Genomic DNA, 12,663 nt, shown 5'->3' with positions numbered 1-12,663 from the left:
ATTTTTGTAGTTTTGTCTTGAAAAAACTAACAAAATGAAGTGGATTTTTTTCAAAAAAAAAGTTCGTTTTTTATATATCAACATAGATCTCTATGGAAAGATGACGAAAAATCGAGAACAACGGTATATTCGGTTTTTTTTCGATAAAAAATGTGGCCTAAAATTTTTTTTAACGAACAAAAAGAGGTGGGTTTTTGGTAAGGAGGTGGATTTTTTTGTATAATCCGGTGTGTGTACGTCCAATATACAAGTGTACATCTATTTCCTTGGTCGTTGATCATTATGATTTCCGACGCTCACGATTGGTTCATTGGTTTCTTGTTAATTATGGTTCTCTATTGAACCTCACCCTATATATATATATATATATATATATATATATATATATATATATATATATATATATATATATATATATATATATATATATATATATATATATATATATATATATATATATATAAGGGTTATTTGGAAAACAAAAAAACCCTAAAAAACATAAAAATGCATAAAAAAAATACTAAAAGATCACAAAACTTTTTTTGAAAAAATTGCAGCTTTCTATACAAATTCGCTGAAAAAAATTTTGAAATTTTTTTTTATAAAAAAAATGATTTTTTATTTTTATTTTTCAGCGAATTTTAAGAAAAAGCTGCGATTTTTTATAAAAAAAATTCAAAATTTTTTTTTGTGATCTCTAAGTATTTTTTTATGCATTTTTAGGGTTTTTTGTTTTCCATAGAACCTAAACCTATATATATATATATATATATATATATATATATATATATATATATATATATATATATATATATATATATAGGTTTAGGTTCTATGGAAAACAAAAAACCATAAAAAAAAACTAAAAATCATAAAAATGCATAAAAAAACACTTAAATATCACAAAACTTTTTTTTGAATTTTTTTTATAAAAAATCGTAGCTTTTTCTTAAAATTCGCTGAAAAAAAAATAAAAAATCAATTTTTTTTTTTATAAATTTTTTTTTTTCAAAAATTTTTTCAGCGAATTTCTTTAAAAACCTGCGATTTTTTCATAAAAAATGTCAAAAAAAAGTTTTGTGATCTCTAGGTATTTTTTTATGCATTTTTATGATTTTTAGGGTTTTTTTGTTTTCCAAATAACCTTTCTCTCTCTCTCTCTCTTTATATATATATATATATATATATATATATATATATATATATATATATATATATATATATATATATATATATATATATATAGGGCTAGATTATAATGTGGATGGACAACTATTGTGCGGACGTGTGGACAGTGTTATTTTATGAGAATTACTAAAATATTAAGTTGTTTAGTAATGTGAATACTTTCAACATCACTCAATTATTGTCATTTTCATTCATTCTCACTAATTCTTATTCATTTTTGTTCTTATGCATCGTTTTTTACTCATTTTCATTCTTACAGAATACGACTCAATAAACATCCTGACAACATTCTGACAGAATATGAATAATAAAAAAATTTTATAATAACCTTATAGACAATTTAATTTGTGAGAATGCGTGATAACGACGATAGTTATGTAAGATTGAACGTATTCACATTATCAAACAACATAATTTCTTTGTCATTCTCACAGAATAACATTGTCTAATCATCCGGACAATAGATGTCAATCTACATTTGAACATATATATATATATATATATATATATATATATATATATATATATATATATATATATATATATATATATATTCCGACTCTTCTACTGGCAGTTTGTTTATGATAAAAATATTCTAGAGATCGTGGAATTCATTTCTAACATATAATATCGTGTGGAATAAATAATAATTACCTAATTCCACATTGATCGATGAGAATATGTGTATTGACTTATGGCAGAATAATGCGGCAGATCTCACATAAATATTAAAGCATAATAAAGTAAGTTATTAAATATTATTTTTAGGAGAAATTAAAAAAAATTCAACATTTTCTCATGTAATTTTTAAAAAACTAATATATTATTTTTTAATACGTTAAACTCCTATTATCTGAAACTATCTAATGTAATTTTATTACTAGTAAACCTAGACAGTCACAAATACTAGGTAACCCAGTTTGTTGGTTACAATAAGGTGTATTCGTTTGAATGGATTGATCTGATTCGATCAAGTGAATCCAAATTTATTCCGGTTTTCAAAACATAATCCAAATAGTCTAAATTAAATCCAAATACGATCCACCAAATTACAATTTGGTTGGATCAACTTTTATGATTTGGTTTTCAAGGGACAAGACATTTTAATAAATATATAATTTGAGTATAAGCCAAAAGAAAAACTAAAGAATATCATGGGTTGTACCAAACATTTTGTCGCAAAATCAGCTTGTACTATAAGCAACAACACTGTCATACCAGATCTTGCATTGAAACCAAAGTCTTACCACAATTACTTAATGTCATAAAACTCCTATCAAAAATAGCATATGATTGATTTTAAGCATCCAATTTCTTTCATAATTAACAAACATAATTTAAAATAACACATTACATTCATAGCAAGAAAATAATAAAATTAAATGCTAAATTACAATTTTTGTTCCTATACTATCTAAAAATGTATGAATTTGGTCAAAAATATTTGATTTATTGTATAGATGGTTGATAAAATATAGTTTTATTACATCTTTCGTCCACATACCGTCTACTTAGTAGTTCAACCGTTACATTTATAAAAATCACTATTTTACCCATATATTCTCTATTTTCTCCATTTCCTTTAGCAAACTCCAAAAGTTAAACACAATTTAACCATATCTTAAAAATCAAACAAAAAATTAACACTTATATAGAAAAATATCATTTCACCCTTATCTTATTTAAAATCTACAATATTTATCTTCTTTAACATTATTCATCTATTTTAACATGAGAGAAGTTGAGGGTACAAAGTAGGAAGTAAAAATACATAGATGGCTAGTGTCTTAATACATTAAGCCAAGTTTTTACAGTTAACCCATTAAGTCATTTTGTCCATATCAAGTTAAAAAGAAACAACCATATATATAGTGTTCAATCTATTAAAGCCCATTGAGTAAAAAAAAAAATAAACATCCACATATAGTTGTAGCCATTAATTTCTGAACCCATTAACCCATTAAGTCAAAAACAAACAACACATTCCCTTAAGACAATATCTAGCAACAGAATTTAAAGTCAAAACCTCAATATGTATGTATGTTAGAAAGTCAACCATACCATCACCAACAAGAATCAAATACTACTAGTAATCATAATTCATAAATTCAAAACACGAACAAATCTCGATTCCCATTTTTTTTCTCTCCAAAACTTAAAAACTAAGAACAACAAGCCTTTTTTGCATTAACTTCCTGTGACCCCACCTCAAGTGTCTCCCCTTGTTTAACACTACTCCCAATCCCACCTCCCGAATTCCCAATCGCAAGTGATTTCTTACTTATAATCCTATAAATCTCTCCAAGAATCGTCTGAAACGCCTTCTCAACATTTACAGCTTCTAATGCAGAGGTTTCAATGAACGAAAGCCCTTCTTTTTCAGCAAATGTTTGAGCATCTTCTGATGTAACAGCTCTTAGATGTTTCAAATCTGTTTTGTTTCCAATTAGCATGATTACTATGTTTGAATCCGCATGGTCTCTAAGTTCTTTTAGCCATCGGCTTACATTTTCAAAAGTTGTTGGTTTTGTTGTGTCATATACCAAAAGTGCCCCTAGGGCCCCACGGTAATACGCACTTGTTATGGCTCGGTATCGTTCTTGTCCCGCTGTGTCCCATATTTGAGCCTTCACTGTCTTTCCCTCTACCTAAAATAAGATTTTAATTTATTATGTAAAAGTTTAAGTTGATGGAGAGAATTTAAAGTTATTGATATAAAATCTTGAATAGTTAGATTTTGGTTTCTACATGAGGGTTATTGTTATTCTTTTAAACAACCCTGAACTGACCTACACTATCCTGGGACCTGGCCCACACAAACCCTAAGCTGGCCCATACTGTCCTGACAATGAACATCATATGAGATATAAACCCTAGGGTTTAGGATTCAGGGTTTTAGAGTTTAGTGTTTAGGGTACGTATTAACCAAAGAAAATGACTAATCATATGGATCAAATTTGTTGTTTACTCTATTTTAGATGCTTGAAAATCAGAATCATGTGCATAGAATTCCAGATAATGATTAATGCAATCATTTAATGGTATGTTACAGTCTTACGGAAGGTTAATTGTGTTAATGGTAATGAATTGAATCATTTAATCCTTTTATGAAAATTCAATTTGTTTGTTTTTTAAGTCTTCAATGGTTTCGTATGCAAAGATTTACTTCAATAGTCAGTCAAGTCAACTACATAATGATGTTATGTGTGGTATCTGAAATTTGGTTACCCAAATAAAAAATACGAGGCTGAAATTTGTACTTGTGCAAAAGTTGGATCCTGAAATTCAGCATCGTTTGTAACTTGTGAAATCTAGTATTAGTTCAAAAATTCAAGAGTTCAGTCATCTTAATGCTCCTCGTTGTCAAACTAAGGGAGAAAGGCTACAATAATTGATATGGAAAGCAATGAAATTGGTATAACACATCAGACAGAATCGGATTTTTAGACCATTTGAAATCCTGGAACGAAAAATGATTAACATGACATACGCCTTCAAACGCTAACTTACTTTAACTACAGATAGCAAAACTGTTGAGGAAAACTGATCTGGTGAATTACTTATCGAATGTTTAAATCTGTATTTAACTTCTCAACAAAGATCATGAAGCAAACAATTAACTTGCGAAAACCGTGTATAATTCAAATTCAATCAACTACCTACAACAGTAGCACCCCCATATCAACTCTAACGAACAGATCAAGCAATAAAATGAGTAAATGACCATCGATATCGGAGTCAACTTATAGTTTCTTAAGATTCAGTAACCGTAACTCATAATTGAGATCAAATAAGTCAAACACAAGTAAATTTCATGTATCAAATCATAAGCACAGAGAGAGAGAGAGAGAGAGAGTACTTGGAGGGTACGAGTAGCGAATTCAACGCCTATGGTGGATTTGGATTCCAAACAAAACTCATTTCGAGTGAATCGAGAGAGAAGATTGGATTTACCGACGCCTGAATCTCCGATCAGTACGACCTTGAACAAGTAATCGTACTCGTCGTCCGGTCTCCTCGCCATCTCCTTCTCCCCAGCTCTCTATTCACACACAGAGAGAGAAAGTCGTCGTTGCAGCAGGAGAGAGAAATATATAGATAGCAGGAGACGAGAATTTGAAAACAGAAAAGCGGTGTTGTTTGCGATTTTGCGAGAAACGAGAATGATTGATCGAATTAATTAATTGGGGGTGGGGGATAGGGGTTGTGCGTGTGGGCGCTATTCCCAAAATACCCTCAAACGTGTGGAGGTTAATGTTTTTCAATTAATGCCCCCAATTACGCAAACATAAATTCTCAAGACATCTTCTTTTTTCTTTGTGGCTATGTGATATTATAATATTTTCAACTACATGGATGTTTCAAGAAAATAGCAACCCCCAATCATATTGTATAATGAATTTACGTTGCTAGAACACAAACATTCACAAGCAAAACACCAAATCGGTGTGTGAAAATTCCTACCACAAAACATTCTTATTATTAAACTTAGAGAAATTAAATCTTCTTCTACTTTTTTTCTACTTATATTTCTATCCATTTCAAATGATGACAAGTGTATTAAAATATAATTAATATTATCCAAATATGACATTTGTCACCATTTCACATGGATAGGAATATAAATAGGAAAAAAAGGTCGAAGGATATTTAATTTCCCTTAGACTTGTAAAACTCGATAAGATGAAGGGAGATAGAGAAGTATAAATTGTTGTTGCTGGAGGGAAGGAAAATAATGATGAAATGAATGAACAAAAAAGAAACTAATTGGTTTTATAAATAGAAAACGCATAGGCTGCTCCATGTGAATTGTTTCTTCCAAATCACCATATAATAAAGAGATTTTCACAACAAAAATTTTATGCTCCAAACCTACATTGCAACAATGCTAAGTAAAGTATGGATAAAATCATGCTTAGTGATGTGAGAGAACACATAGTTTAGGATCTGACATCGTCTTTTTTCATGTACATCTACTTGTACCTAATTGACTTTTTTTTCCTTGGTTAACTTGACGAGCTTTCGGATCTTATTCTTTTCTAGATATTCCATTTCTTCTTGCAGTGTTGTTTTTCATAATTAGTAGTAGAAATTGCCTCAAAATAAAATGATTTTTGAAATACTCGTTAATCGAGAAAACATAAACAAACATATTAGCGGAATTGTTATACATTTTAAGAGGTGTAATAACCATTCTAGCCCTATTAGTTTCAATAGAATAAGTATACGGTGAAGAATCATATGTAGTCGACAAAACAGTGTTTCCCTAATATTGTGAATTTTCTTGATTTTTGGTAATTTTGGATCGATCGTGTGCTCCACTTCAATCTAAGCAATCTCATATCAATGGGTTTGGGATAAGCATCGGTAAAAATTTGCAATTAATCATGTTGAGATCAACTTTGCTTTTGGAACAGAAATACATCACAGTTTCGTTGAAAACAATGTTTCAACTAATAATCACTTTGCTCGTCTTGAGATTCGAAAGATAATACCATTTCACCTCTAATTTGTATCCAATAAAAAACATACTTCAAATCTCAAGTATTTAATGTGAGCATATGCAATACACTAAAAAAATCCATAGCTCATTTAAGTTTATGGGCAAACTAGACCAAACATCAACGAAAGTCTTTTTATCCAATAGAATTAAGGGCGGACGATTAATAAAACTGCATGTCATGTAGGCTACGTATTCGTAAAATATAGTTGTAAATCTTCCTCAGATGACATACAACGAGTCTTGCTAAAATGGTATGATTCATATGTTCGGTTGCACTGCTTTGTTGAGACATATAAGGAAAAGTGTAATGAAGGATAATGCGTTAAGGTTTGTAATAGCCATGTAACTATTTGTAATCCATATCATTTCCCATCCTTAACACTTTACTCTTCTTTCCAATCCTAATTTTTTTATACTATAACACCCATTCTTTTTAACTTTATAAGTCATGGTCTCGGTTGTCTTTGATAGTATTAAACATAATTATCAAAATATGGTTTACCAAAACCCGCAATATTACAAGTTTTGTTCCAAAACGGACAGTTGTATAAAGTTAACATCAACCAAAACCATAAATAAGCAACGCAATTTATACAACATTAAGAGAACTACATTTAGTCTCCGTCTAACTTGTTGTTACCCTATTTACACTCTAAGGCTTCACACCAAATCCTAGAAGACATGTCACCAAAACAAAACATATATTAGACAATAATGCCTAGTGAGTTATACACTACAAGAAAACTGAACTTTAATGACGTGCGAACCATGACACACATGGTTTTATGATACGCTAAAGTGTGTGACCTAAAAAATATGTCAGCTCTCACAAAATTTGAAGGATAGAGGACACGCATTTGTGCGTGACCTAAAATTAGTGTCCAAAAAAAACACGGAGGACGCATATGATAAAATGTGTGTCGTGTATGCATTTCGTTATATATATATATTTTCATAAACATGCGTTTTAGAAGCTCGGGGGGGAAATGAAATTCCAAAAGTTTGAAAAGACTCCATGTTCTACTCTACCATCTTTCCATCGTTCTTCTCTCTCTCACAATCAAATACCAAAAAAATCCCTCAATCGGATAACCACGATGTCTCTCTCACCGTCACTGCTCTTTTCTCCCACAACAACATCGCACCATCACCAAATATTTGATCTCCGACCGATGTCTCCACCCATTCTCTGCCCCCGCTCTAATTCGCTCAGTCAAATATCCAAAAACCCTCAATCGGAGAACCACGGTCGCTTCTCCTTTCTCCCACACCAGTCAGTAGAAATCAAGGAGTCTTGTGCCTAAAAATATATATAGGGCCACAAAATCAACTATTGTTGGAACTAGGGTTCCGGTTCTTAGTGAAATCGAAGGTTTTTTGGTCACCAGGCCATGAAATTGAAATCAAAGGGTACAGTTGTTGGAACCACGACTATTGTTGGAACTAGGATTTCGGTTCATAGACCCTCCATCTACTTCTCTCGATCTTCAGTTCCTCAAGTAACGAGTCCTCCATGCTCACCGCCATTAGCCATCACCTCCCTGTGAAGCCACCACCGGATGGAGACCGTCATACCCTACAGCTACACCATAAACCTTCAACCTCTCAGCTACAGATTCGTTTTTCTTTTATTTTTTCCTGGTTTCCTAATATATTTCATAGAAATATATCTCTTGATTCAACCAACTCCATATGAGTATCATTGGCGGAGGCACATTTGTCTATGTTGCTCTGATTTCACTTTAAAATCTCAGTCTATAGCATGTAGTTATTGACCCAATTTATCATGTAGTTGTAGTGGGGAAAATCGAGCATGAAGCTGGGGAGAATCTTGGAATGTCATCTGAACTTGTTAAATGGAGATTTGACATATTAATTTTAAGACTTTATAAACAACTGAATGATTATGCTTTTACACAGGTATGGAGATTTGAAATTGCAATATCCAGATAACAGAGCTTTTGCACAACACTTTGAGAAAAAGTATGTTGGGAAAATCTTGGAATGTCATCTGAACTTGTTAAATGGGATCCTTGTTGTTAATGGTGGTTATTTACCTGAAAGATTTACCTATCTTATTTTACAATATTTAAGCAATAGGTTTGTTTCATCTGATAATCTTCACACTTCTCTTATTTCTTCTTTTTACTTTATTTTTTATTGGATCTACTCCATATTGTATCATTCAATATTTCCAAGGCTGCTACATACAATGTGCTCCAATCAAGAAATGATCTCAATTGTGATGCTTTGGTTTATGTAGAGATTCATAGATGTGTCCTTTCTGTAGGGAATATTCATGTCAACTATCACCTTTCAATGAAAACCTAATTGTGTAACGCGATTTAAGTACAATTACACTTGCATGTAACTCTAAACATACCTTATTTGAGGCATTCATAATTTCATATGCTATTATTTCAATAAGAATATTTCACGCAGATCTCCTTTCTAGAATTCAAAGAGAGCTAGAAGCTGAAACACTGCCAAACCCATAGCTCAATCAATGGAAGAGTTGTATCATAACTACAAAACTACAGTAAACTTCTTTCTAGGGATTGCCCTGTACTAATCCTTTAGTTTTAGATACTGGTTTAGTGGATTTTATATTTATACCTTGTTAGTTTTATAAAAAAAAGTTATCATTCTTTTTTTTAGGTTCTCAAAAGTGGAGATCCTTGTGTAGAAGATATTGTGGTGTCAAACATGCGTGTAGCTTTTGATCATATGTTTTTGGATGTGAAGGTTTGACCATTTGACCTAAAACATTGATTTATCTTGATGATGATTAATGAGCCTCATCTCTAAACATGCAAGAGCCATTTGAATTTTCACCATATCATGAAGCTATTCGGGTACCCTTTGACTACAATACATTTGGTCAAAGTTATATCCATCCTTTGATCAATTTCTGGTTACTCACTTTTTGTTTATTGGTATTTCATTCAGCTATATTTATTATTGACATTCTGAAGCCTAATGATATTTATCAGGGAATAATATGTTGGAAATGTCTCTTTTTTCACTAAAATAGAACAACAGCTTAATCAGGTTCCTCATTCTCATTTCCATACTTATTTCTATTATTTTATATTATATTAATATGATTAGTTCAAATCCTAATAATTTTTATTAAACCATGAGGGAGAAAATGTGATTTTCATATCAAACCACCAAACAGAAGCAGATCCACCTGTCATCGCCCTACTGCTTCAAAAAAACACATGAATGATGACCCCGGGCTTGTTGATATGAAAAGAAGATCAAATACAAGAAGCCAAAATGTAACACCCTATTTCAAATCATTGCCACTGTGGGGCGGTGAGAAAGGAATGGGTATTAGCTGACTTAGAACCCTTGAAGAATCGGGTTTGGGTTCATTTGGAGGTGGATGATGTAGTTTGGACGATCCGAGTATTCAGTTTGTGTTTTGGATCCCAAGGGTATCGTTAAAGGCGTTGGTTCGAGCCTTTTATGAATTTTTGATTTTATTTTGGTTGGTTTTCAGGCTAAATAAAGTTGATAGAAGTGTAGGGCTTCTCGTTACCTTTTCGTGGATATAAAGAACGTCGAAAACGGATAAGGGATGCAATAGTTATGACCATTTGAAGTTTAAGGGGTACTGGGCCAAAACGGGTACGCATGGCGTACCCCGTAGGAACGCATGGCGTTCAAGAAGGAAATTGGATACAGACCATGTTGGGAACGCAGTGCGTTCGCTGGGCAGATTCAAAAGCTCATCTTTAGGGTTTGGTCCCTTTATAAGCATCATTATGGACCCAAACCTCTTCCATTATTCAGCCTCCATCCTCCCTAACCATAAGAACGAAACCCTAGCCTCCATTTGAGTGATTCTTGAGCTTTAAAGGGATTTATGTGTGTTTTGGTGCTTGAAGAAGAAGAAGGAACTTCGTGAAGAGCATTGCTTGACTTGGAGCTTTTGGATCCAAGCATTGTGCACCTAGATCTATCTTCTTGAGGTATAAAGTTTCAACCTTGACAACTCTTTCATGTAGATCTAGCTAGTTGGTTTTTGGTTATGGTTTTGGTCCCTTTGTGGTGGTTTTTGTGAGTAGAAGTTACTCCAGAACCTTTGAGCTTCATATTTGGTCCTTGTTAAGGTTATGGAACCATAAAGTTTGGATCTTGATAGGTAAAAACCTTCCATGCATGATTTGGTTGTCATTTGATGAAATTGGGACTTAGGGTTTTGATTTGGGTCCCATTGAGTTGTGCTAAGTCATAAAGTTGGAAAATTTATGACTTAAGAAGTCCCTTTGAATCAGATCTGGAAGTTTGGACTAAGATCTTAAGGTGAAAGCTTGCATCTTGGCCTCTTTATGGAGTTAGAGGGCTTGAAATCATGATTGGGTCCTTTTGGACCATGCAAAGGTTCCAAGTTAAGGACTTTATGGATTAAGACTCTGATAGGAAGCTATTTTGAAGATTTGAGCTTTGGACTTAAAGTATTAAGACATAAATGTAATTTTTGGTCCCTGGTCGGGAACGCCGTACGTTCCGGCGTCGAGTCACGATCAACGGTCAGGCAACGAACGTCCAACGTTCCACGGGGGAACACCCAGTGCGGTCCAACTGTGGGCTTCTTGGGCTTGTTCATGTTGGGCTTCAGACCTGGATTGGAGTTTTCGCGTGTTGGGCTTTTTGGTCAGAGGGTCCTTAGAGTTTTGGACTTTTATTTGGACATGTCTAGTTGGGACAAGATTTTATTGGGCCTTGGTGGGCCCAATGGTTTTGGACTTTAGTAGGCCCAATGGGCTTGGTCCTTTGGACAATCGGAAGAATTATTATTTACCTGGAATCGTTGGGCTTTTGCGTAAGGCCCATATGGAGGTTGGGCCCAATTTGGAAAATTAGGCCATTAGTGGGCTTTTATGTATTTTATAGTCTTGGGCTTGTTTGGTTTTGGGCTTGGGCCTTAGTTATGAATCTTGTTGGTCCAGGGGTAAAAATTGTCATTTTACCCCAAGTATGGATTATGGATCATGGTTTGGGACCCAATTGCTAATTGGGTGATATTTGTTGGATTAGTGTCTAAGTCCATAACTATATTTGGTATGTACTTGACCCGATTAGCATGGTCCATTTGGGTTGCATGGCTTCATGCATTTGGATAGACTAAAATGAGAGAAATAACACTTAAGGTTTACTAACATATTATAAGTTCTAATATATTAATAAGATTATTTAATTAGTATTGATCAAGAATTAATTTGGAATTAATTCAGAGATCAAAAGGAGATTAATTAAATATATGGGTTGATTGTGTAAATCATCCATACTTGTATAGTGGGCTAATGATCCATGGATTATCAAGTTGGGCTAAAACCCATAGGATGCTCCATGGTGTTTTTGTACCCATGGATCATGGAAATGAAAGGCCATGACAATTAGGGTTTACATGGTGTAACCCTAATTGTGTCAAACTATATAAGCATCTTATTCTTGGGGAAAATCGGCCACTAGTAACATTCTAGAGAGGGCAAGCCGATTTCAAGTGTTCTACATTTCTCTCAAGTTTATTCCAAAGGCATTTGGTGTTGTGTGAACCATTTGAGGTGTCACACTTGGGGCACTCGACTCTTAAGCATCAAGGAATCAAGCTACATAAAAAGGTATGTCTTCAAACTTGTTTTTATTACCCAAGTATCAAAGATTGTATGCTAGATAGGGTAATACCTTGGAATATTCATATTTGCATGTATAATAGAGAAAACATAGATCCAAGGTATTTAGGGTTTCATGTACACTTAGGAGTGTTAGAATGCTCAAAACCCAACAGTGGTATCAGAGACAATGCTTGTTTTCTTGTTATACTTGCAAAAATTGCTGAAAAATCGAAGTTTTGTGCTGTCTGCTCAGCAGACTCGCCGAGTCCATGAAGGGACTCGACGAGTCCAAGGCTTAAAAGTGTGCAAAACGATCCAACTCACCGAGTTGGTTCATGCACTCGA

At 33.1% G+C, this 12,663-nt stretch overlaps 1 protein-coding gene across 1 annotated transcript; it reads right to left on the bottom strand.

The window, feature by feature from the left end:
- Window positions 1–3,200: 3,200 nt before the first annotated feature.
- On the bottom strand, window positions 3,201–5,329 carry LOC145123852 (ras-related protein RABA2a-like). Its single transcript, XM_079059054.1, has 2 exons — window positions 5,048–5,329; window positions 3,201–3,836 (listed from the first exon to the last, which is right to left on the bottom strand). The coding sequence occupies exons 1-2, from the start codon at window positions 5,210–5,212 to the stop codon at window positions 3,351–3,353; spliced, it is 651 nt and encodes a 216-aa protein (XP_078915180.1). The 5' UTR covers window positions 5,213–5,329; the 3' UTR covers window positions 3,201–3,350.
- Between the last annotated feature and the right edge of the window lie 7,334 nt (window positions 5,330–12,663).

Source organism: Lactuca virosa, chromosome 7 (assembly GCF_052849685.1).
Source record: "Lactuca virosa cultivar CGN04683 chromosome 7, Lactuca_virosa_CGN04683_v6, whole genome shotgun sequence".
Taxonomy (NCBI): Eukaryota; Viridiplantae; Streptophyta; class Magnoliopsida; order Asterales; family Asteraceae; genus Lactuca; species Lactuca virosa.
The sequence above is the reverse complement of the archived record's forward strand: the minus strand, read 5'-3'. Positions and strand labels throughout refer to the sequence as shown.